The sequence below is a fragment of the Hypomesus nipponensis genome, chromosome 26, assembly GCF_054491055.1.
Source record: "Hypomesus nipponensis isolate SF chromosome 26, ASM5449105v1, whole genome shotgun sequence".
In the NCBI taxonomy this organism is placed as follows: domain Eukaryota; kingdom Metazoa; phylum Chordata; class Actinopteri; order Osmeriformes; family Osmeridae; genus Hypomesus; species Hypomesus nipponensis.
Window position 1 is genome coordinate 4,702,552 of NC_140386.1, and position 20,016 is coordinate 4,722,567.

A 20,016-nucleotide genomic window follows, 5' to 3' on the forward strand; every position below is an offset into this window, starting at 1 on the left:
CGATTTTGTGGCAACATCAATTACTCCTTGGTGCAGACTTTGAGTACTGTAGCCGCAACAGGAGCTCGAACACAGTGGGGCAGACACGCAGATATTACTTAAGGCGTACTTAGTGTTGAGAGGCGCTTCCAGGGCCTTTAGGCTAAGATTGTTATTCATGCGAATCATTTACATGAGAATGTGCCAAGTAGCCTACATAACTACAAAAGCATACACGATGAGTAGAACGAATCTTTATTTTCTCCTAATTTCCTTGTGCCACCTTCATACCCTTTTAGCATACTAGTGTTCCCCATGGTTCATGGGCCTCGCTGCGTCCCCGTGTCAGACTGAAATGCTGAAAGTATTGTGGACATTTGAAATTCTCGCGATACTGAATGAGGAAGATCGCAGATGGTCTTCCGTACTAGTCAAACGCAGCAGGACCGAGCCCACACGTAGCTGGAACAGTTTTGTTAATTACAGATAAAATGTCATTTTGTGATTGGTTTTGAGATACCTTTAGCTTCCAAGTACATTTTAGTCAGCTCGCTAGTCTTTTTGATTTCATGTTTTATAGTGGTCCATCACTGGTATTATTGCCAACCTATTGCGGTTCTCCAGATAGTCATAGTAAACTGCACCCTTCGCTCTAGTCAATTGCATGAAAAATGACAGGAGAGAAGATTCGCTCCCTGCGCAAGGACCATAAACCAAGCAAAGAAGAGGATTTACTGGAACCGGACGAGGAGGCTGCAACTGTTGCATTTGCTTCAACCAAGATTAACAATAAAGGCAAACCTAATAAAATCATAATCAACCACAAGTTGATTAAAGCGCCACCAACACAGCAGCAACAAAACCAGCAGTCGCAGATAAATGCAAACACAAATTTATCAACGGCGGACGTTATCGATGATAAGAACAAAAACCCTATCATCCGAAATAACTTGGACTTTCCTGTCCATGAATGTGTCTTCAAAGGAGACGTTCGTCGATTATCCTCGCTCATTCGAACTCAGAATATCGCCCAGAAAGATATCCATGGTAGGTTGTATTACTTTGTATCACGCATTCCAAACTGTCTGACGCGAACACTATCATCACAATGAGCTCATTGTGAGCCAACACCTTGGAAAGCCAGCCAGCCATCAGGATACTGCCTACCAAACCAAGTGATTTGTAATAAAAAGGAGGTAGCTATAGGCCTAACTGATTACAACTACATCTGTAGAATAGGTATTCAGTTCAGAGGTCTTGTAATGTGAAATGGTGTAACAAGGTGAACAGAGCCGCTACTGACATATCATTTTCTGCCCCATTTCCCCATTTCTCAAAAGTGATCCCAAACAAAAAACAATACAGAAGAGATCAAGGCATGTAGTCACACTTTTCTGTTGTGTACATTAATTGTGCATAATGGTGCACTCACAACGGCAGTAACGGCTGCCTTGAGGGCGGTATCCACCAGCACTTTTTAGAAGCTACCATTCCTTTCAATCTGAATCACGTGACGGTCTTTCTGCTTGGTAGTATGGGGACAGTATGGGACACCTGTCGACACAACGCCGGTCAAGGAGACATCAAGAAGCGAGACCTATTCTATGCAAATGCCATCTCTATAAATGTTTATTCACTCTTTCATTGTTAGTTTTACAGCATACTTTCAAAGCTATGTGGCAACTTTATTTTCAATAGTTATTGTAAGGTACATTTGTATAAACACATTTACATTCTCTGTTCGAATAATGAAAACTGTTCACACAAGCCACACACGTTTCTTGTCCGTTTCCTAGTTCATTCGTGGATTAGTAACCTCAATATGGTCCACTCAGAGTAAACTCATAAGGCTAGCACAACAAAGAAACACATACTATGCACACATGCCCCTTTAAAGGGTGGTACTAGCCACTGGTGGAAATCAGAGGGGAAATTCGCCTTGTCAAATTTTGTCCATGTTCACTTTCAATGGGACTCTTAACAGCCTCTATGTAGCAGTATCGGATACCCTGCAATGCAGGATGGAGAAACAAACAAAGCATGGTCAGATGAGTCAGCCATTTCCATATTATATTCCAGGACAACACTGCCCATATGCAAAGTGCATGAGGGGTCACTGAATGGTTTGACCAGCACGAAAATTAAGAATCATATTCTTTGGCCTTCGCAATCACCAGATCTGAACCCAATTTAACACTTACGAGAGATTGTGGACCAATGTATCAGACAACTCTGTCCTTCACAAGGAAACTACCCAGAAAATCACTGTAGACAGACACTGCTATACCATTTGTACATGAACAGATTGGAATAGACACAAACAGCTACTTAGCTAGGCTGTTCAAGAGGAGGCAAAAACTGGAAGTTATTGCCTATAATCAAAGGACAAATGCATCTGTCTGATTATCAAGAAATGCTTGTGTAAAGTGGTTTGGATAAACAGTTCAAGAGACAGATATACATTTGTCTGCCGCCATGTTGAGTTGCAATGAGCCATGAATCTTGCAAGAATAGGCACTGCACTAGAAGCTAGGAAACTTATGGATGTGAGGATATAGATGTTATTATTGCCACCTCTGTGTTATGAATCGTACAAATTGGTGGACAGGGTTGTCACCAATTTCTTTATAGGAAAAGTTGACCTCCTGTCTGTTTTGTCTTGTTCTTCTCTTCTTCTCAGGAAACACACCCCTGCATCTTGCTGTCATGATGGGCCACAAAGGTGAGTATGATGGTGCATTTTTTGTGGTCGTGCCTGTGTCTTTCTGAGAATTGGTAGGTGTCCCACATTTTGACCACAGACTACACAGTTCAACTTGTATCCGATGTCTGAATGGCGGATGTCTTTTCTCCTTCAACTATATGGAAAAAAAACTTATGATTCAAATGAGCTGAAATTAGAAGTCTTATCAAAAGCAACATTTTGATGAACAAAGGTAATACCTGATCTACCGATTGGGAATAACATAAGCACATAAGAAATCCCTTATTTTTTTCCACACCATATATCACCGTTTGCTTTGTGCGGTTCTTCTCTTAGGAGTAAATTAAAATTAACGTTTGAAAGATGTGATTCCCCTCCTATATTGATTTGAACTGGGTTCACTTATTCTTCCTGTCAACTTGCTGTTCGCAGTGGCCGTGTTATTTGTATGTATTTGTACCCCCCCTCAACACACACTCACATGTCCTGTGAGTTGATGTGTTAAATGTAGTTTGCTATTATATAACTCTGTTCTTATTTATGCCGATTTATTTCCTGTAACAACATTACAAAAAGAACCAAAGAGAAGCAGAGTAGAGTTAAGGTACTGGATCGATAAGCAGTAAAATCTTAACGATACCCATCCCTAGTAACCGGGTCATGATTTCTGGAAAGACACGTTGCTGTTGAGTTTTTTTAGTGCCTTGTTTGACACTTGGAGTACCAAAACACTTGCCCAATCTAATTCCATTATATTCAAGAGAAGGCAGACGTATCTACGGTCGATATCTCAAAAACTCACACTAAAACAGTCAAAATGGACGACAAGGAAGATTTTGGGGTGCACTGTCCTTTATAAGACGGTTTTAAGCACACATTTTGCTATGACTGTTCTCAGGATTGAGAAATGTTGTAGTGTGAGACTAAAAGCATGCCTGTTCATAGAATATTCATGCATTGGTGAGTGGGTACTGTACCAATGTTGGATTTTACTGTGAGACTTTAGAACATGGTCCTGAAAGATTAATGCCTTTTTAGCAGAGCATAGAGTAGGGAGGTAATGGAGGAAACACAAATATAATCCCCACTGCCGGAGTGCAGTTTTTGCTTACTACATTTGAATTTTTCTGAATAGGTTCTATGGGGCTGATAGAACTATGGGAAATACATTTGAATAGCCAGTAGTTACTGCTTCCTCCCCCGAGGCTGTCCTGGTTGTGAAGGCAGGAATCGTGCGCTCATAAAAGAAGTATGTGCTCATAATATAAGTACGGCTGGGCAATGCCGTCGCCACCTCCCTTAAGTCACTGGGTGACCACTGACCATGGATGGTAGACCAGGACTGTTTGTTCTTGGCCTAGTTCTCTCCTATGTGGATTAACTACCTCCACCATAGGAACCATTCTGTGGCCAGTAAGGGTTCTGTCCCAGAGGTGGGGGTCAGAGCTTGTCCTGGATTGAGTGGCCGGCCACATCCAGCTGCAGCGAGGCTGGTTTTGTTGTCCCCAAGTCTTTTTTGTCTCCACTCCTCAATCCTGCTGTCTTCAGGGTGGGTCTGGGCCAGCCATGTCTTTGATGTCAGGTTATAGTCTGTGTGGTGGTTGCACCTGTGGCTTGGAGGTCGTTTTAACTGGTCATTTGAGTCGTTTTCACAGGAGGGCAAGACTTATTTTGAGACTGGGAATGTCCCCCCCTATTTGAACTGCCAGTATAGGATGTACATTCTAATTTTACATAGGCCATAGAGGATTTTTAGTCAACTTTTTATATGAATGTTAGTTCAAATATTAAGGTTTTTATTCATGTTCAAATTAAGAATTAAAACCAAAGAGGACCATTGAGAGAAGCAGGACCAAGAATTCTAATGTTATAGTGTAAGTGTATTTGTTACCAATGGCAAATGAACTTGAACATATTATTCAGACATGACAGGAAGACACATTTTGAATGTAATGCTTGTCATGACAACACAGGCGGGATAGAGGCACAGGATATAAAAAGTATGTTGTCCAACTGCAAAAAATTGTCACAACAGTAATACTTGGTTAAAGTTTTGTCAGAGGATCTATCATGTAGTGACTTTCCACTGTTTGACCCATGCCCCATCTTTAGTTGGATTACATTTACCCATGTTGTGACCCAGTATCTAGTATTTAAAGAATACAATGTCTGGTCAATCTCTGATCCCACTGTTCTTATCAAAAGTCCTTGTAGCTATCAGAGGGCTCTGTAAACTTGATACAGAGACACACTCCGCCTGCTACAATCACAAGACACCTATTGGAATCTAAATGTACTGCTCTTTCTCTGAGTTCACAAACAGGTTTAAACATATTTACCCCTTGTACTTCCTTCAGGTCACAATGACCCGAAGGTTCACAACGACCCATCGTTGTGCTGCGACAACTTTACCCAATACAGAAACAAATCAAAAGCATTTTCTTTTAACCTTCGCGCTGTGGGGGGTCTGAGACAGCCCAACGGTTAAAGGAAAATGCTTCACTTGAATTTGTATGAGGTAAAGTTGTCGCAACACGTGGGGGGGTCACAATGACTGAAGGGTCACAATGACCCGAGGATAACACAAGCGTTAACATGCATACAAATAATGCCAGATCCTACACGACTGAACTATCCCACTGACTCTGCGCCTCGCCACCACGACCTGGAATTGAACGACTGCTTCCTGTGTTTGTCCACAGAGTGCGCCCATTTGCTGCTAGCCCACAATGCACCAGTGAAGGTAAAGAACGCCCACGGATGGAGTCCCCTCGCTGAGGCCATCAGCTATGGAGACCGACAGATGAGTAAGACCGCTTCATCACAGTACATAGGGAAGCTGGGGTCGTTTTTCCACCTGTTTCGGCACTGGATCTGTAAACACTGCTGTGTCTGTAGAGTTGGGCTTGTGATGGTCATTTGAGTTTTCTTTTGTTGGAGGCTATTCGCAAGGTTGCTTACCATTCAATTCAATATACACAACTTTTTTTGATCACCCTATGACATCGGCCTCACAACCCTTGTTTTAATTATTTGGTTTTGACAGCTTGAATGAGGCGGGAAAATACGCATAAAAATCCTTTTACATAAGATGTCTCTGCATTCCGTTGCTGATAAGTAGGCTAAGCATTCGTGAGAAGTATAAAGTAAGGTTTTTCAAAATAATACATTAATTTAGATTCATTGATTGTTGAAACAAACATGCGGCAAATATTTATGCAGATTAATCACGTTTATATATCCCTTGAAGATTTTTTTTTTTTTTTTGAATGTGGGTTATGTAAGCCAAATACTTACATTTTGAAAGCTCTGTAACAGAGGAAATGACAATTCCTTCACAGGGGGTTTACCTGAATGTGACTGCACTCCCCCCACCCCACACCACACACACACACGTTCTCATTCATAACAAAGGAAGCTTTGGAACTGGGAGAATGGGAAGCAGACATCTGGTGGACTAGTGTACCGTCATGGACAAAAGTATTGGCAGTGACATATTTTGTGTTTTGCAAAATGTGCTGCTTCAGTCATCGTGGTGTCGATTCACATCATGTCTAGATGTTGTGCAGAGTCATCAGATGCATTTGAAATAAAAGCTTCATTGGCCGCCCAAAATTGCTTCACTTAGTCCTCAGTACAACAGGTTATCAGCACTGTGAAAGGTCTTTTAGTGCTCTTACCCTCTCCAATGTTCTCTCCCGCAGTCACGGCGTTGCTGAGAAAACTGAAACAGCAGTCTAGGGAGACTGTGGAGGACAAAAGGCCTCGGCTTCTGACCGCCCTCAAAGAGGTACCTCTCCTCTTCTTTAGTCAGTTGTGCTAAAGCAGGGATATGACTGCCGCTTAAAACATACACATCTAGACCCACCCTCACTCACTCATTCACAACAAAAGGCCACAACAGACACTGTCCACAGTTTGAATAAGCCTGTCGAGGAATCTCAAGGTGACACGCTTCTTAGCTAAGAAATGGGAAAGGAGTCGATTGAAACACTTGTGGTGTTTCAAGGCTCCAACCTGTGGTGAAGAACAAACGGCCTCAGTGGGGATGTTTCATTTGTCCATGTAGAGTGTTTCTTTTCATTACTAGGTGCTATGGCTTTGTATTGACCGAAGCTAACATGCTGCTGCCAACTCACAATCTGGTCACTGCTCTTTGTGAAACGAAATGTTTCTGTTTTTCTAGTTGGGGGACTTTTACTTGGAGTTTCACTGGGACTTTCAAAGTTGGGGTGAGTTCATTTAGAGTTTGTTTGTATGGAAAGTGAAACAATTCCAATCTAATTATATGTAATTTCTCCAACTTCCTGCTGTACTAGTCACCTCTCTTACCTTTTATGTGCAGATAATACAAAGGCTTTATTATTCAGTCGTGGGAAGGAGACAATGCATTAAGTGGACGATGGGTTTAGCTCAGCGGAAGAGGTTTAACTGCAGATTTAGAGGCTGCAGATTCAAATACCCTTCGGTGTGTTGCTTGAATCAAAGGCTCTGCTGAATGACTACTATTATTATGATAATGACTGGGATTTTGATGACAGTGCCAAGGTGATTATTAAAGCATGGCCACTGTGCACACTGCGCAGATAAAATGGCTCTCCATCTGGGGCTAAGACGCTGTTATGCCCATGGCCCTGTGCCACTCAGATCTGTGAATAGTGTCTCAATGAGTTAGACTTTTTAAACATGGTTCATGTGCATTGACGACCTTCACCTTCCATCATTTTGCTTGCACGAATCTGTCACCGACACGGTGATAAAGATGGTATAAGATGGCGTCCGCTGTCGTTTTAACATGATGGTGAGAAGGTTCTTTAGCTTCTTTAGTAGGGAATGTGTTGAATTGATGATCTACACTGGTATGCGTTCTAGCCGAGGAACATGAAATGACCTCATCAAATCTTCTTCCCATGGTGCAGTGCCATTGCTGTCCCGGATCCTGCCTTCAGACGCATGCAAGATCTACAAGCAAGGTATCAACATAAGGTAAATTCTAAACAGACAATTACTTTGAAATCTTTTCTAATCTCACGTGAAATTGCATTCAAATTGTTATTCTAAAGCATGCTCAGCAATCCCCAGTAGCAGATCTCTTGAAACCAAGTCATCTTTTGCTTTGAACACATTTTCGGAACTGATCAGTATGCCTAACTAGAGTGGGAAATGAACACTGCTTGTTCTATTCTGTCAAGGAGGATGGCATTTTAAATATTCCTTCTTAAAAGACTTCTTTGTCGTGTAACACAAATGACCATCCACTGGCTCTGTTATGAGGGACCTCTGCACAGTCATCCCTCAGCATTACATAAATGTTTTCTGCAGCAAACATTCGTATAGCAAACTACCTGCGTTCTCTCTCTCTCTCTCTCTCTCTCTCTCTCTCTCTCTCTCTGTCTCTGTCTCTGTCTCTGTCTCTCTCTCTCTCTTTCCCTATCTCTCTTTCCCTATCTCTCTCCGCATCTTCTGGTTGGTGTTTCCATGCATTTGCTTGGTCCTAGACTGGACACAACCCTGATAGACTTCACTGACATGAAGTGCCAACGTGGGAATCTCAGCTTTATCTTCAACGGCGACGCCCTCCCCTCAGAGTCCTTTGTGGTGCTGGACAACGAACAGAAGGTGTACCAGCGCATACACCACGAAGTGAGACCGACACGCCCACGCATGCTCACCCCACGCTCATCCAACACACGGCAGTGGCACGCGCGCGCGCGCCTCCTCCGAACGGGCCTACTCGCACGACCCTTTGACCTGTTTGTCTGACCTTTGACCTGTGGTTCAGGAGTCTGAGGTGGAGACCGAGGAGGAGGTGGACATCCTGATGAGCAGTGACGTCTATTCTGCCACCCTCTCCACCAAGTCCATCACCTTCTCCCGAGCCCAGACGGGCTGGCTGTTCAGGGAGGACAAGACGGTCGGTCTGTGTGTCTGTCTGTCTGTCTGTCTGTCTGTCTCTCTCTCTCTCTTCCTCTCTCTCTCTCTCTCTCTCTCTCTCTCTCTCTCTCTCTCTCTCTCTCTCTCTCTCTCTCTCTCTCTCTCTCTCCCTGTCTCTCTCCCTCACCTTCCCCTTCTCTCTCCCAAAACATGGGAGCCATTGTATTTGATAAATCCTGTTTTTCATGTCCTTACTCCAGAAGGTATCTGCGTTCCACTTCTTATTTCCTGCCGTACGTTTCAAACAAAAGTTCAAAGACAGCGAAAGTGACTATATGACCATGCTACCAACCCCCAGCCCTAAGGGTGCCTACAGGTGGTGGTCTCCAGGGGGTGGGTGGATACCAAGGGATGGTGAATGTAATGAGAGGCTGTTGTTGTCTGTCTGGTTTGCGCTGCCAGGTGTATTGAAGAGGAAATTGGTGACTTGACGGGGGGGTTTTCGAATGTGATGTGTTGCCCTCCAGGAGCGCGTGGGACATTTTCTGTCAGACTTCTACTCAGTGAACGGCCTTGTGCTGGAGTCGCGAAAGCGCAGAGAGCACCTTAGCGAGGAGGACATCCTGAGGAACAAAGCCATCATGGAGAACCTGAGCAAAGGAGGAACCCTCATTGAGCAGAACTTTGAGGTGAGCTCCACCTGGCAACCAGGCGTTCTTACTTCTCAGTAATATCATATCTGAAATATTTTTTTTGATTTTAAGCTGTTTAACTCTTTCTGTGCACATTTCTGTAGTGATACATACTCACAAATCATCAACAATTTTCTCTTCATTTTGACAGTTAGCCATGGGGGACCCATTGTTGACCATCCAACCGCTTTCAATAGAGAAATGTCAAGATTGACGCTGCAATGCTGTGACTTCATTTATTTTATCTGTATTATATCGACATTTTTGGTAACATTCCTGATGAGTGTGACTAGTCGATAATGGGTCCCCTTCCGTAATAAGATTCCTTCCACACCTTACTGGGCTCCATTCTATCCCCACATGTTGTTGAAATGGGAACAGCGTCTGTATTTGGTGCTGTGCTCCTCTCTTCTCCACTCCTCCTAGTGCATGGCCCTCCCTCTAGTGGCCAAAGCATGGAGCTGCACCTCATTAATTGGACACGCCAACATACAAATATGTCCCGCACCCACACACAAGCACATAAGCACACACATTCCCTCGCCCTGCTCCCCCATTCTAGTGGGTTCTAGAGATTTCCGCGGGTGCCCTCTAAGGACAGTCCATAAAGCCACCAAACTGTGAAGTCACAGTCTAACTCATGCTCAATAGATGTTTTTTGTTCGTTTTAGTCTTTGTCCTGACTCCCGCCGTCCCATTGTCCTGGATGGAGTATTATTGTCCACGTGTCTTCTATTGGTCAACGTCCATGTGTTCTTGTATCAATACTTTTTTTTGTATGCGCAAGTTGTCATCCTTTCTGAAAAAAAGCCAATTCAGCTGTTACCATATAGCTACCGACTTTCAACAGAAGCTCCTCTCTTTCGTGCGGGCTGGAGGGTGCTCATAGTTCAATACCCAATGGAAACTGTGGAGTGGAAATCATTATTTTGGGGAGGGGGGGGACGACGACGACGACACACAACAACAACAGGCCAGGGCCTGTTACATCCGTGTTTACCCCAGCTCAGTCGGCATTGCTGAGTGGACGGGTATGCAGCGGTCCCGCAAACTCACAGAGGCTGCCTTTAGAGCTGGGCTTCTGCACTTTGGATTGGCTAAAAAGCCTTCTGTTGCCATGGGGATCTGGGTTTTGACTGGCTGGCTGGAATACCAGCAACCCATGTCCTGTAGGCTGTGTATTATGCCCATGCAACAATTGATAAATATGACGTAAGCTACTCGTGCCATGTTTCTAAAACTGTTTAAAGGAGTTCCGTGCTCTCACCTCTTGAGACACCTCCAATGAGCCATAAATGGCCAATATCAACGCCCTAAACGAGAGTAATTGTTCACTGGTACAACTCTGAAGGTCTGCCGGGTGCATTGCACCCCGGAAAAAGTATTGCCGTTATCAAATACTGCCCTCTAATGGGTCATTAAAGATACGTTCGACATATTCTATTATAACTGCCCGTGTGTTTCTCTGTTTCAGCCTGTGAGGAGACAGTCTCTTACTGCCCCTTTACCCAACACCATCTCCTGGGATGAATACATCACGGCAGAGAATGGAAAGTACGTATCAGCACCTCAAACACTTCTCATCGGATACTTATATAACGGGAGTTACACCGTTTGTGATTCTGAGTACACAGTTGGGGATTCTGTTATGAATGGACTCAGTATGGACTATCATGTGAACTCCATCATCCTCTAAAGTCGACGCTGAGGTCCTGGCATTCTCCACTTTTCTATCCGACATATTGTCTTCTAACCCACAGAGCACCTCATCTGGGAAGAGAGCTGGTGTGCAAAGAGAGCCGGAAGAACTTCAAAGCGACTGTAGCCATGAGTCAAGACTTTCCTTTGGATATAGAATCGTGAGTCTGCCAGAGCATGGTAGCACTGCATTGCAAAGTGACATTAATCTGCTTGTTATTACTCTGGGACAGTGTGGAACACTGAACTAAATCACTATAAGTAATCAGAATAATGCAGTTCAAAAGGAGAAGCTAGCTCTGAGAATAATCTGTGGTGAAAGTGTGATCCGTCTTATTGTCATATTGTCATAATCCAATAATTTGTGGTTTATCACCAGGTTATTAAATGTTCTGGAGGTGATTGCACCGTTCAAGCACTTTAATAAACTCAGGGAGTTTGTTCAGATGAAGCTACCCCCTGGTTTTCCTGTCAAACTAGGTGAGCGACCAAATTAATATCTGCATCGATAATCCTGTGAATTTGTCAGTTCCTACAATAAATACAACAAAGAAATCTACCCTACTTAGGACAAATATTTATCTCCTATGAATTATGTTCTAAATGTATATTTACAAATATATATTTCCTGCTGTTATATCTTGTGGCTTTGTCCAAACAGACATCCCCGTCTTTCCAACCATTACGGCCACAGTGACTTTTCAAGAGTTCCACTATGACAAGTTTGAATTGTGCATCTTCAGCATCCCCAACGAGTACAAAGAAGACCCCAGCCGTTTCCCTGACCTTTAACCTTTCGACAGGGGTTGCGAAGCATTTTTGAAAAAAAGACAAGACAACTTATTCAATTTAAGAACGATGTAAGAATGCAGCATATGTTCTGTTCCTATAGGGGATCACATAGTTGACCTGTTGAAAAGCACTGAATTTACTGTTCGTGTGAACTAACAGAACTGAACACCAGGGCACTGTTTTGATGCACTATGTCCTGTCAGTACTGAATTTTCCTGGGCAGCGTTTGGGGGGAAAAAGCTGAATCTGGTTGTAAGTATTGCATCTGCAATACATCGTCATGGGGAAATCATGAACGTGCTCATGAAAAAAAAAAAAAAAAAAAAACATCGAATTTTTGGGGTCGTTACTTTTGACTGACACTAAGTGGAATTGGCACTATACATTTCAATCCTTGTTTGAAATGTATAAAAATACAACCTTAGCATACAATGTAAACAAACTTCAAGAAGCAATTCAGTTTTACGAACTGATTATAGGAAGAGAAATTGGAAGTATGGTGTAAAATTCATCTTTATTTGCACAATATGTAAATACCTTTTTTTTATCCCTTTTGTTTCATTTTTTTTTCTTTTTTCAATTTTTAAATCTTTAGTGATATTTTATAGAATGAACGATTGCCTCCTTGTGGAGATTTTTGTCTGTAAAGTTTGGTTGGTTTGCACCTTTATGGCACTGGCTGGTTTTGTACATAGAAATAACATGAGTTTGTGTTGTTGGGTTAAAGTCGTCAATTCCTCTTTGTGTTGGATTTCTTTGTTCACACAACTCATCTTTTAAACATGAACCCAGTTCTGCTTTGTGGACTATTTTAGCAGAAATGTTCATGAATATGTTTAAGATTTTCTGTTCATTGTAAGTTGGTGAGTATTGGCATAAGCTCAGTATATTTGTAACCTTGTGCATCATACTTCATATGCCTCACTACTGGTTAGTGCAGACAATCAAAGTGTGTATCCTCCCCTTTTCAAGTTGAGTTTGGTTTGGACAAGCACCATACAGGTCTTTTAGCTGTCTGCAGCCTATGTGTACACCTTATGTATTACTGCGTATATAGTTGTACAGCAAAATCCCATAGCCAGGTACATTTTCATATACAACATACTGAAATAAAAACCTTTCTAGAAAATCCCCATGTGTTTTACTATCAGACGTAACTTTACGAGTAACTGAGGAACAAGGGCTTATGGCCATACTTTTGTAGCGCCCATCACAAGAGTGAGCTGTTTTCCTGAAATTGGTAGCTGCCTTGTGTTCACTTAATTGTACCGGATGCCCCATGGCTGGGTAAATATTAACAATTTGTCATCTCCAACAGTAGAGAAATCTAAAAAGGCCCTGTAAAGTGTATGAAATTAGTCATTATACACAAAGGGGGAAAAAATCCTAATTTATGAATGTGTGTCTAACCATCAATCGAGTTCTGAGAGGTTTACCGGTATGTGGGTTTTCTTTCAGTACAGTAGTATTATTATTTATTTTTTTACATTTATTGACAGAGTTGAACCTTGCTTCAGGAGGGCTAAGGGACATATGCTGACTGTTTTGATATGGCAATTTGCATCTGGACTGGCGATTATGACAACTTACTTTAGGTTTAGGGCATATATTTTGATAATTAAACAAGGTCACCTCAATGTCTGTTGACCAAACTTCACAAAATTGGATAAGACAACTTATTCACTGGAAAAGTAAAAAAATGGAGTACTGCCTTATGGTCTTCTCACTTTGCGATGACTGTAGCATGTATCAAATAGCATAAATAAAAAAAATCTTTGAATTACTCAAATGACAGGATCTTAGATGTACAGTACTGCATGAATATTCATTTAAAATTAAGGCTTGACTGTACAACCACTTCTTCAAAGATTATTTATTAGGAATCCAGATGAAAACCTGCTCTGCACAACTGAATATGCTGTGTCTGAGACTTATGTCCAGTGAAATATTTCAATATACAATTCATTCAATTTCATGAATTCATGAAAAACAACTTTCAAGATTAAAAAAAGGAAAAAAAGAGAAAAGGAAATCAATTTGATTTTTTTTTTTTGAAGGCCCTTGGAACTTAAGTACAGCAGTGTGAAATCTTAGAACGTTACCTGACACTCTTTAACCATTCTTTACTAAAGGTATTTGGGACACATGCATATTGGTTGCTCTATGTAAGATAAACAAACGGGTGACGCTAAACCGAAAAAATGTTTCCAGTTGGGTGAGATAGTGGGATCTCAGTAAAATGCAAAAAAACTGTACAAACTTCCCATTTAAGACTACACATAACTAAATATGGTTTTAGACAGCAGGCACATCAATCTTGTGGCCCTGTATAAAAGAACAGTATGATACGTGTAACGATGGCTGTTCTGAGTCATGTCGTCAACAGAGCGAGTCATCAGTCACTCATCTCCATGTCTTCCTGATGATGGTCGTCCCCGTTCAGTTTGGACTTCTTAAGGACCTGTCCCTCTGGCGTCTCCGTGGAGACGTCCTCGGGCTTGGGGGAGGAGTCTGAATCGCTCTTGGTCTCCTCCTCATTTTCCACCTCTCCCTCCTTTCCGCTGTCGTAACCTTGCTCCTCCTCATCGTAGTCCCTGGTCACCTAAATGGGCAAGTTATGGGTTAGACAGTTCTGAGTGACGGGCGCACAACACAGGGTTTCACCTGTCACATTAAGAGAACGGTATTCTGAGTATACAAATGGGGGTTGCGTTTTCCACCTGTTTTATTGGTTTCTAATTGGGAACACTTGATTGGTTCCAAACCTTAACATCTCCTTTCTCGCCGTCTGATTTGCGATCCTTGTCTTTGTTTTTCTTCTTCTTACTGGTGGAGCGTTCCCTTTCGTCTCTACCCTGATCTCGGTCCTTCCGCTCGCGGCCCCGGTCCTTTTCTCGTTCTTTATCCTTCTTTTTGTCCTTCTTGTGCCTGTACGGGTCAAAGGTCAAATTCAGACACTACAGAATGACATTCCACGGCAGATACGGTTTTTCATGACCACTCAAAGCTCCCTGACCAGGCTCTGAGTACGTCTGGCTGTACCGTACTGACCTTCTGGGGGAAGGGGATTTTGACAGCTTCCTCTTTGGAGACCGGGACTTCTTTGGTGACCTGGATGCACTGCGGCTTCTTCGACGTCTCCTGGTACGCAGACAACAACAAAAACCCACCCTTTACTTTGAGACATCCTCAGTGCATCCGACAAGACCCACTAACCGCAATTTCGTCTCAAAAGCTCAGTTGCGATCCACCTACCGGCTGATGCTTCGAGACCTCCTGGCACTGCTGTAGCTTTTGGGGGGCGTCTTGGAGCGCTTCTTCACTTTTTCCTCCTTCCTCCTATCCCTGCCCGCCGAGACGGAAAACAAGTGTTAACGACGTCACCGGCCGCCAGTTAAGTCCATTTCTTACTGTCTCGTGTGCATGGGGGCACCAGTCTGCAGGTTCCATGCCCACCTGGACTTGCTGCGTCGGCTCCTGTCTCTGGAGTGGGACCTCCTCCTCCGTGGACTCCTGGAACGCCTCCTATTCTTGGACTGGGACCTGCGTCGAGATCTGCTCTTCGATCGCCTGCCAACAGAACCGAGGCCTTGAGCCATTGCTTCAAGTACTTTTATATTGAATGCGTCACGCAAAATGGGGGTCAAATGTCCAAGGTTCCCACGTGGCTGCTGCTTTGCTTTCTTGGCAGTGGTGTTCCAGTACAAGTCAGACAGAGGACTGCAGCCTTACCTGTGTCTTGACCGAGAACCGGATCTCCTCCGCCTTGACCTCGACGGGGAGCGAGAATGTTTGCGCTTGTCATTCTTATCTGCCAAGACAAAACGGCGCGGTTATCACATGCTGTCCCACAGAAGGAAGCGGCGTCTGCAATGGCCGAGGCCGTTCCATTGCATCTTCCGTTGGTACAGCTCGTGTCACCGGTGGAAGCAACACTGAACTCACTTCCTGGCTCAATGGCTGCAGATATGAGAGACTGGGCTTCTCGGACCCTCTTCATGGCTTCCTCGATCTCCTTGTTGGAGGCGTCAGTCTTCATACCAGAGTTGAGGTTTAGCCCTGCAGCCATCGGATTCAACCTGCAAAGCACAAGGAGACAATTTGTCACCATGTCCGAGGTAACCAGACAATTAGCAGTCTGTGGAATCGTTCATATTGGGTGACATTGTAAAGGCCATTACTTAGGATCCATTGATTGCATTAGCTTGAGGAAATCAGCAGAGAGGGCCTGAAAGAAAAGATATGACATGATTAGTCTACATACACGTTGCAATTCACGGTTCCACAAGCAGTGTGAACCCACAGTGACGGATTAGCCGGCTAAACAATCATATCCAACCTGAGGGTTCATGTTGGCTCCAGCCATTCCCATAGCAGACATGCATTCCATGTTCGGGCCTCCTAGACCACCAAAAGCTGAGCCTCCCATCTGCAAACACGGAGCAAAACGACATCAAGACACAAATCCACAGGACGCAGTCAAATTGGTTATCAGATCCGGTTCACTTACCAAAGGGTTTGGTGTTGGGAGAAGGCCTCCCCCGGGCAAGATTCCTGCCACGGCATTGGCTGGGGCCAGCAGCGACAGGGCTTTCGACTCGTCAGGAATTACTCCTGGAGAGAAACAAGCCAGGATCAGTGAACACCTCAGAGAACAACCCGCCACACCCACAAAAACCAGACAAGCCGCCCTCTGTCTAACTACCCCAAAAGATACGTAGCAAAAAAAATACATTCCATGTTTTGTCTGAAATGCTGATACCACACTGTTTACGTAGCTATCATTGCAATACTAGGATTGTTTTTTTTTGTTAAAGTCACAATACACACTGTGGTCAACACTGCCAAGATGGTATCACCTGTACTTGTTTTTTAAGTCATGAACCAAACGTAAGCAAGCACAGCCGGTTGTCCAGTGGGATGTGCTCTCACGTTTCATTAGATGTTTTATGAACAAGCGACTCGCGCCGGCTGCTGCGCTATAAAGCACACAAAAACATCAAGATACAAAAAACAGAAGTTCATGATTTGGGGAGGAGACAGCAGGGTACAGTTCATCACTCATTGCTCATCTGTGATCACTTACCATTCACTAGAATAGACGAGGAAGAACCAGATTTCCTTTACTGGGCTTTCGCTGGCTAGATTCTTATTTCATTTCAACCCAACATTGTGGCGTTGTGACGTGACGAGATTATAAGTAAAAAAAACAGTTATTTTACTGATTTTTTTGAAGTTCTCTGGGAGGTTTTGAACTTTCAAGTGACTTATCTTAGGCTCTGCTTCATTAAACGACAAACTCATGCAAGTTTCCCTACTGCTTCACAGTGAGGGCTTCATGATGACTTACGTTTTACGCCGATATTTTTTACTTTAGATAAAATCATATAATTGATGACAAATATATAAAATATCCAATATCCTCTTACTAAAATCGAATTTACGATGGTTCCCGTTTTTATTTGAATATGTCTGCAATTTTGTCAGCGTTTTCCACATTGTGGAAATCATAGGCACTTAACAAAAGCTACCGCCAGCAAAAGCCCTGATAAAATGGTGGATTACATGCCCAATACTGACATAAAATCTTAAGGGATGATTCATGTATGTTAAATGTGAAATGGCCAACGAAAAAATGTATACTTTTCATCTTTACAGTGCAGCATATACCCTTCCCAGCCCACATCCACACACACCATAAACAGAAAAGACACTTCAGAAACAGGATAAGCTGCAGAAGACAAAACTGTTGAAGGGTATTTTCAGCAGGGCCTGGTATTTAGGACTGGCTGAACCAGGAAAAAGAACTGTAAAACACAACAACAAAAAGAAACCACCGTTAAACTGAGACAGCCCTTTAAGCCTCTTGTGGACAAGATCAATAAAAAAAAAGCATTTCCCTGCAAAATTGTGCAAGCTTTTACATTTAGTAATAGTGTAAATTTTTGAGTTGGATAAGCACTCATTATGTATACAAAGACTGTTAGACATATGTAACAAACTAAATTTAGGCAGGTAAAATTCCCAAAATAAAAGCTAAACATGGGAATCTCCCAATCACCTAAATGGTTGTAGAAAATTCTAGAAGGTAAATTCTACAAAACTCAAAACAAACCAGCTGTTGCAAATCAATAGCTGCTACAAGTGTAGCATAGACACAGCTATACAGCTAGACCTGCTCCAACATACATCCAGTTGTTACCTAACGTGATTCATATATGTTAAAGCATGCTCAAAAACAGATGGGACATTCTCAATTTTTCCGTCAAAATTTGGAAACCTGGAGAACCCCAAAACACAATTTGCCAACAACGCATTTATGGCTATGCTTGGCATAAAATGAGGCCTTGAACAAAGAGAAATTAAGAGTTAATTGATTACTGCAGGACAACAGTGGGAAGGGGATTTCAGGCTTGTTTGCCAAAAATGGTCTAATCTCCTGATGCCAGCAGAAGACCACTTTCAGCAAGGAAGATGGTCTGTAAAAGTCCACTACAAAAACCACAACAGAAAAATAACAGAGAGAACATTTTACAACAAAAAAATGTACTTTCAAATCCTGTTTACACATGTAAAGGTGCAATTTCTGTGTTGACGACCAACTCAGCAGTGGCTGTGTTGGAGAGTTCATTACTGCAGGACCACAGTGGGAAGAGATCATGCATGCCTCGTGGCCAAAACTTGATGCCAGTGAGTTATTGATTTATTAAGTTCCTAGTTCATTGATCTACCCATCCATGATCAATACTCCCACAGGTGTTACCATGCTGAAACCCCCTGTGTGCTCATCTTTACATTACACACAACTTTAATCAACAATTTCACAAATTTCGCAGACTATAGCATGGTGTTTGGATGCATTAGTAGCATGCTCTGTTGTGTGTTTCTGAGTGCTACAAGTAGAAAATCACCCACCTTCTGCGAATGGGACAACAATCAGGGCTCTGTCCACGAATACGGTGTTTGTCAGATGCTGGGATACTCCAACCGACTCAGCCTCGTGGAACTTTACAAAACACACACGTGAAGTCACAGGCAATGGAGATTCACTGAAAGAAAATACAAAACAAGGTTGTATGAGTGAGACACAAAGAAAATACAAAAAGGTTGTACAATTGAAACATTTTAAGTTATTGGCATGTGACTGGTGTCTGACGAACCATAAAATTGGTCAAAATTATCTACTTATTATGATTGCATGAACATGAACGTCTGAGATTGTAGTTAAGTACACTGACAGGTTGCAACGTCAAAGCGAGTGATGACTTGAGAGGGAGAAATTGGCCATAGAAAGCCGAATTTTTGCCATAACTAGAGCGATCGGTTACCAAATCTAAGTGATAAAATTATAGAAACAAAACATCATGTAGTGTTGGCTAACATGCAGTTGTAATAGGTGAGCATATCTCCTCGGGGATAACTCTGGCGTGCGAGAGTTTGCACGTAGATTGTGACATTTGCTCAACCTAGAAATGTAGCCTATCAACAACTGCCGCCCTTTTGACATCGCATACTAGGCCCAATTCCATGTCCGACACGATGTAGCCAGCTATCTAGGAACCGTTCCTAGCAAGTTTCTAGTCTAGCTAGCTACCAAACCATGCAATTGTACTTTGTTCGAATACTCACTCCGGTGGAAATAATTTAAGATCTTCGATAGTTCCCAGGAATCCAAAAAGAGTTCTCATCTGCTCCGAAGTGGTGCTCGGAGAGACATTAGTCACTTGAACAACATTCGTGTTGGAATTCATTCTGCACGATTACCGACGTAGCTAGATAGGTTCTTGTAGTAAGCTAACGAGTTTTAGGTTAAAATCAAATGCTGCTAAATCAAGATCGATAGAATTACAGAAATCCGTATTAATTTAAATAATCATATAATGCCAGTAGATGTGAACACGGACTGCATTTTAACTGACGTTGATAACCCGATACTCTAGCTAGGAACTAGCTAGCTTCATAGGTTACATACAATGGCGTCAGCTACCGATTGGTGTCTTCTTCTCGGTTTAATGGCAGATTGACACCACAATTGAGATATGCATCATCGCCATCTACTGTCCGGGAGTGTAAAACAATATAGTTGCAAGCAGCAATGAGGGGGGGCAATATGGACAATTTTAGACCTCCCCAGAACAGGGTTCCGAGTAAATATTCCAAGTTGTTTATGTTTCAGTGGCTTGTTTTTTTTCAAGACCAATCAGAGCAATGAGGAATAGGATAATACAGTAGAAAGTTTTAAAAAAAGCCTTTGGTGTCAGGCCAAACCTACCAGCG

General features: G+C 42.7%; 2 protein-coding genes across 4 annotated transcripts; one reads left to right on the top strand and one right to left on the bottom strand.

Moving 5' to 3' along the window:
* Nucleotides 1-402: 402 nt before the first annotated feature.
* Nucleotides 403-12,868, top strand: LOC146221089 (ankyrin repeat domain-containing protein 13C-like). Its single transcript, XM_084692502.1, has 13 exons — nt 403-1,026; nt 2,660-2,701; nt 5,386-5,490; nt 6,388-6,473; nt 6,870-6,915; nt 7,603-7,669; nt 8,182-8,326; nt 8,466-8,597; nt 9,085-9,246; nt 10,724-10,803; nt 11,010-11,108; nt 11,327-11,427; nt 11,609-12,868. Exons 1-13 carry the CDS (start codon nt 651-653, stop codon nt 11,737-11,739), a joined length of 1,572 nt encoding a protein of 523 aa, XP_084548628.1. The 5' UTR covers nt 403-650; the 3' UTR covers nt 11,740-12,868.
* Nucleotides 12,869-13,597: 729 nt separating this feature from the next.
* Nucleotides 13,598-19,742, bottom strand: LOC146221090 (serine/arginine-rich splicing factor 11-like). Of its 3 annotated transcripts, XM_084692504.1 has the most exons (13): nt 17,436-17,531; nt 16,826-16,887; nt 16,672-16,718; nt 16,250-16,353; nt 16,079-16,168; nt 15,921-15,967; nt 15,685-15,818; nt 15,472-15,550; nt 15,196-15,309; nt 14,995-15,084; nt 14,791-14,880; nt 14,505-14,667; nt 13,598-14,341 (listed from the first exon to the last, which is right to left on the bottom strand). In XM_084692504.1, exons 1-13 carry the CDS (start codon nt 17,436-17,438, stop codon nt 14,135-14,137), a joined length of 1,230 nt encoding a protein of 409 aa, XP_084548630.1. In that variant the 5' UTR covers nt 17,439-17,531; the 3' UTR covers nt 13,598-14,134. The 3 variants fall into 3 exon arrangements, with proteins under 3 accessions (XP_084548630.1, XP_084548629.1, XP_084548631.1); XM_084692503.1 differs by lacking the exons at nt 16,672-16,718; nt 16,826-16,887; nt 17,436-17,531 and adding exons at nt 18,655-18,788; nt 19,369-19,740; XM_084692505.1 differs by lacking the exons at nt 16,672-16,718; nt 16,826-16,887; nt 17,436-17,531 and adding exons at nt 18,655-18,788; nt 19,369-19,742 and having other exon boundaries at nt 14,224-14,341; nt 14,460-14,667.
* Between the last annotated feature and the right edge of the window lie 274 nt (nt 19,743-20,016).

What these genes read in the sequence shown, in the direction of transcription:
- LOC146221089 (XM_084692502.1), top strand. Translation starts at nt 651, where the DNA reads ATGACAGGAGAGAAGATTCGCTCCCTGCGCAAGGACCATAAACCAAGC. An exon ending in TGTTCAGGGAGGACAAGACG is followed by an intron (nt 8,598 to 9,084) that starts GTCGGTCTGTGT and finishes GTTGCCCTCCAG; the next exon opens with GAGCGCGTGGGACATTTTCT. An exon ending in TCATTGAGCAGAACTTTGAG is followed by an intron (nt 9,247 to 10,723) that starts GTGAGCTCCACC and finishes TCTCTGTTTCAG; the next exon opens with CCTGTGAGGAGACAGTCTCT.
- LOC146221090 (XM_084692503.1), bottom strand. Translation starts at nt 19,490, where the DNA reads ATGAATTCCAACACGAATGTTGTTCAAGTGACTAATGTCTCTCCGAGC. An exon ending in ATGCAATCAATGGATCCTAA is followed by an intron (nt 15,819 to 15,920) that starts GTAATGGCCTTT and finishes TGTGCTTTGCAG; the next exon opens with GTTGAATCCGATGGCTGCAG. An exon ending in TGCAGCCATTGAGCCAGGAA is followed by an intron (nt 15,551 to 15,684) that starts GTGAGTTCAGTG and finishes TTGTCTTGGCAG; the next exon opens with ATAAGAATGACAAGCGCAAA.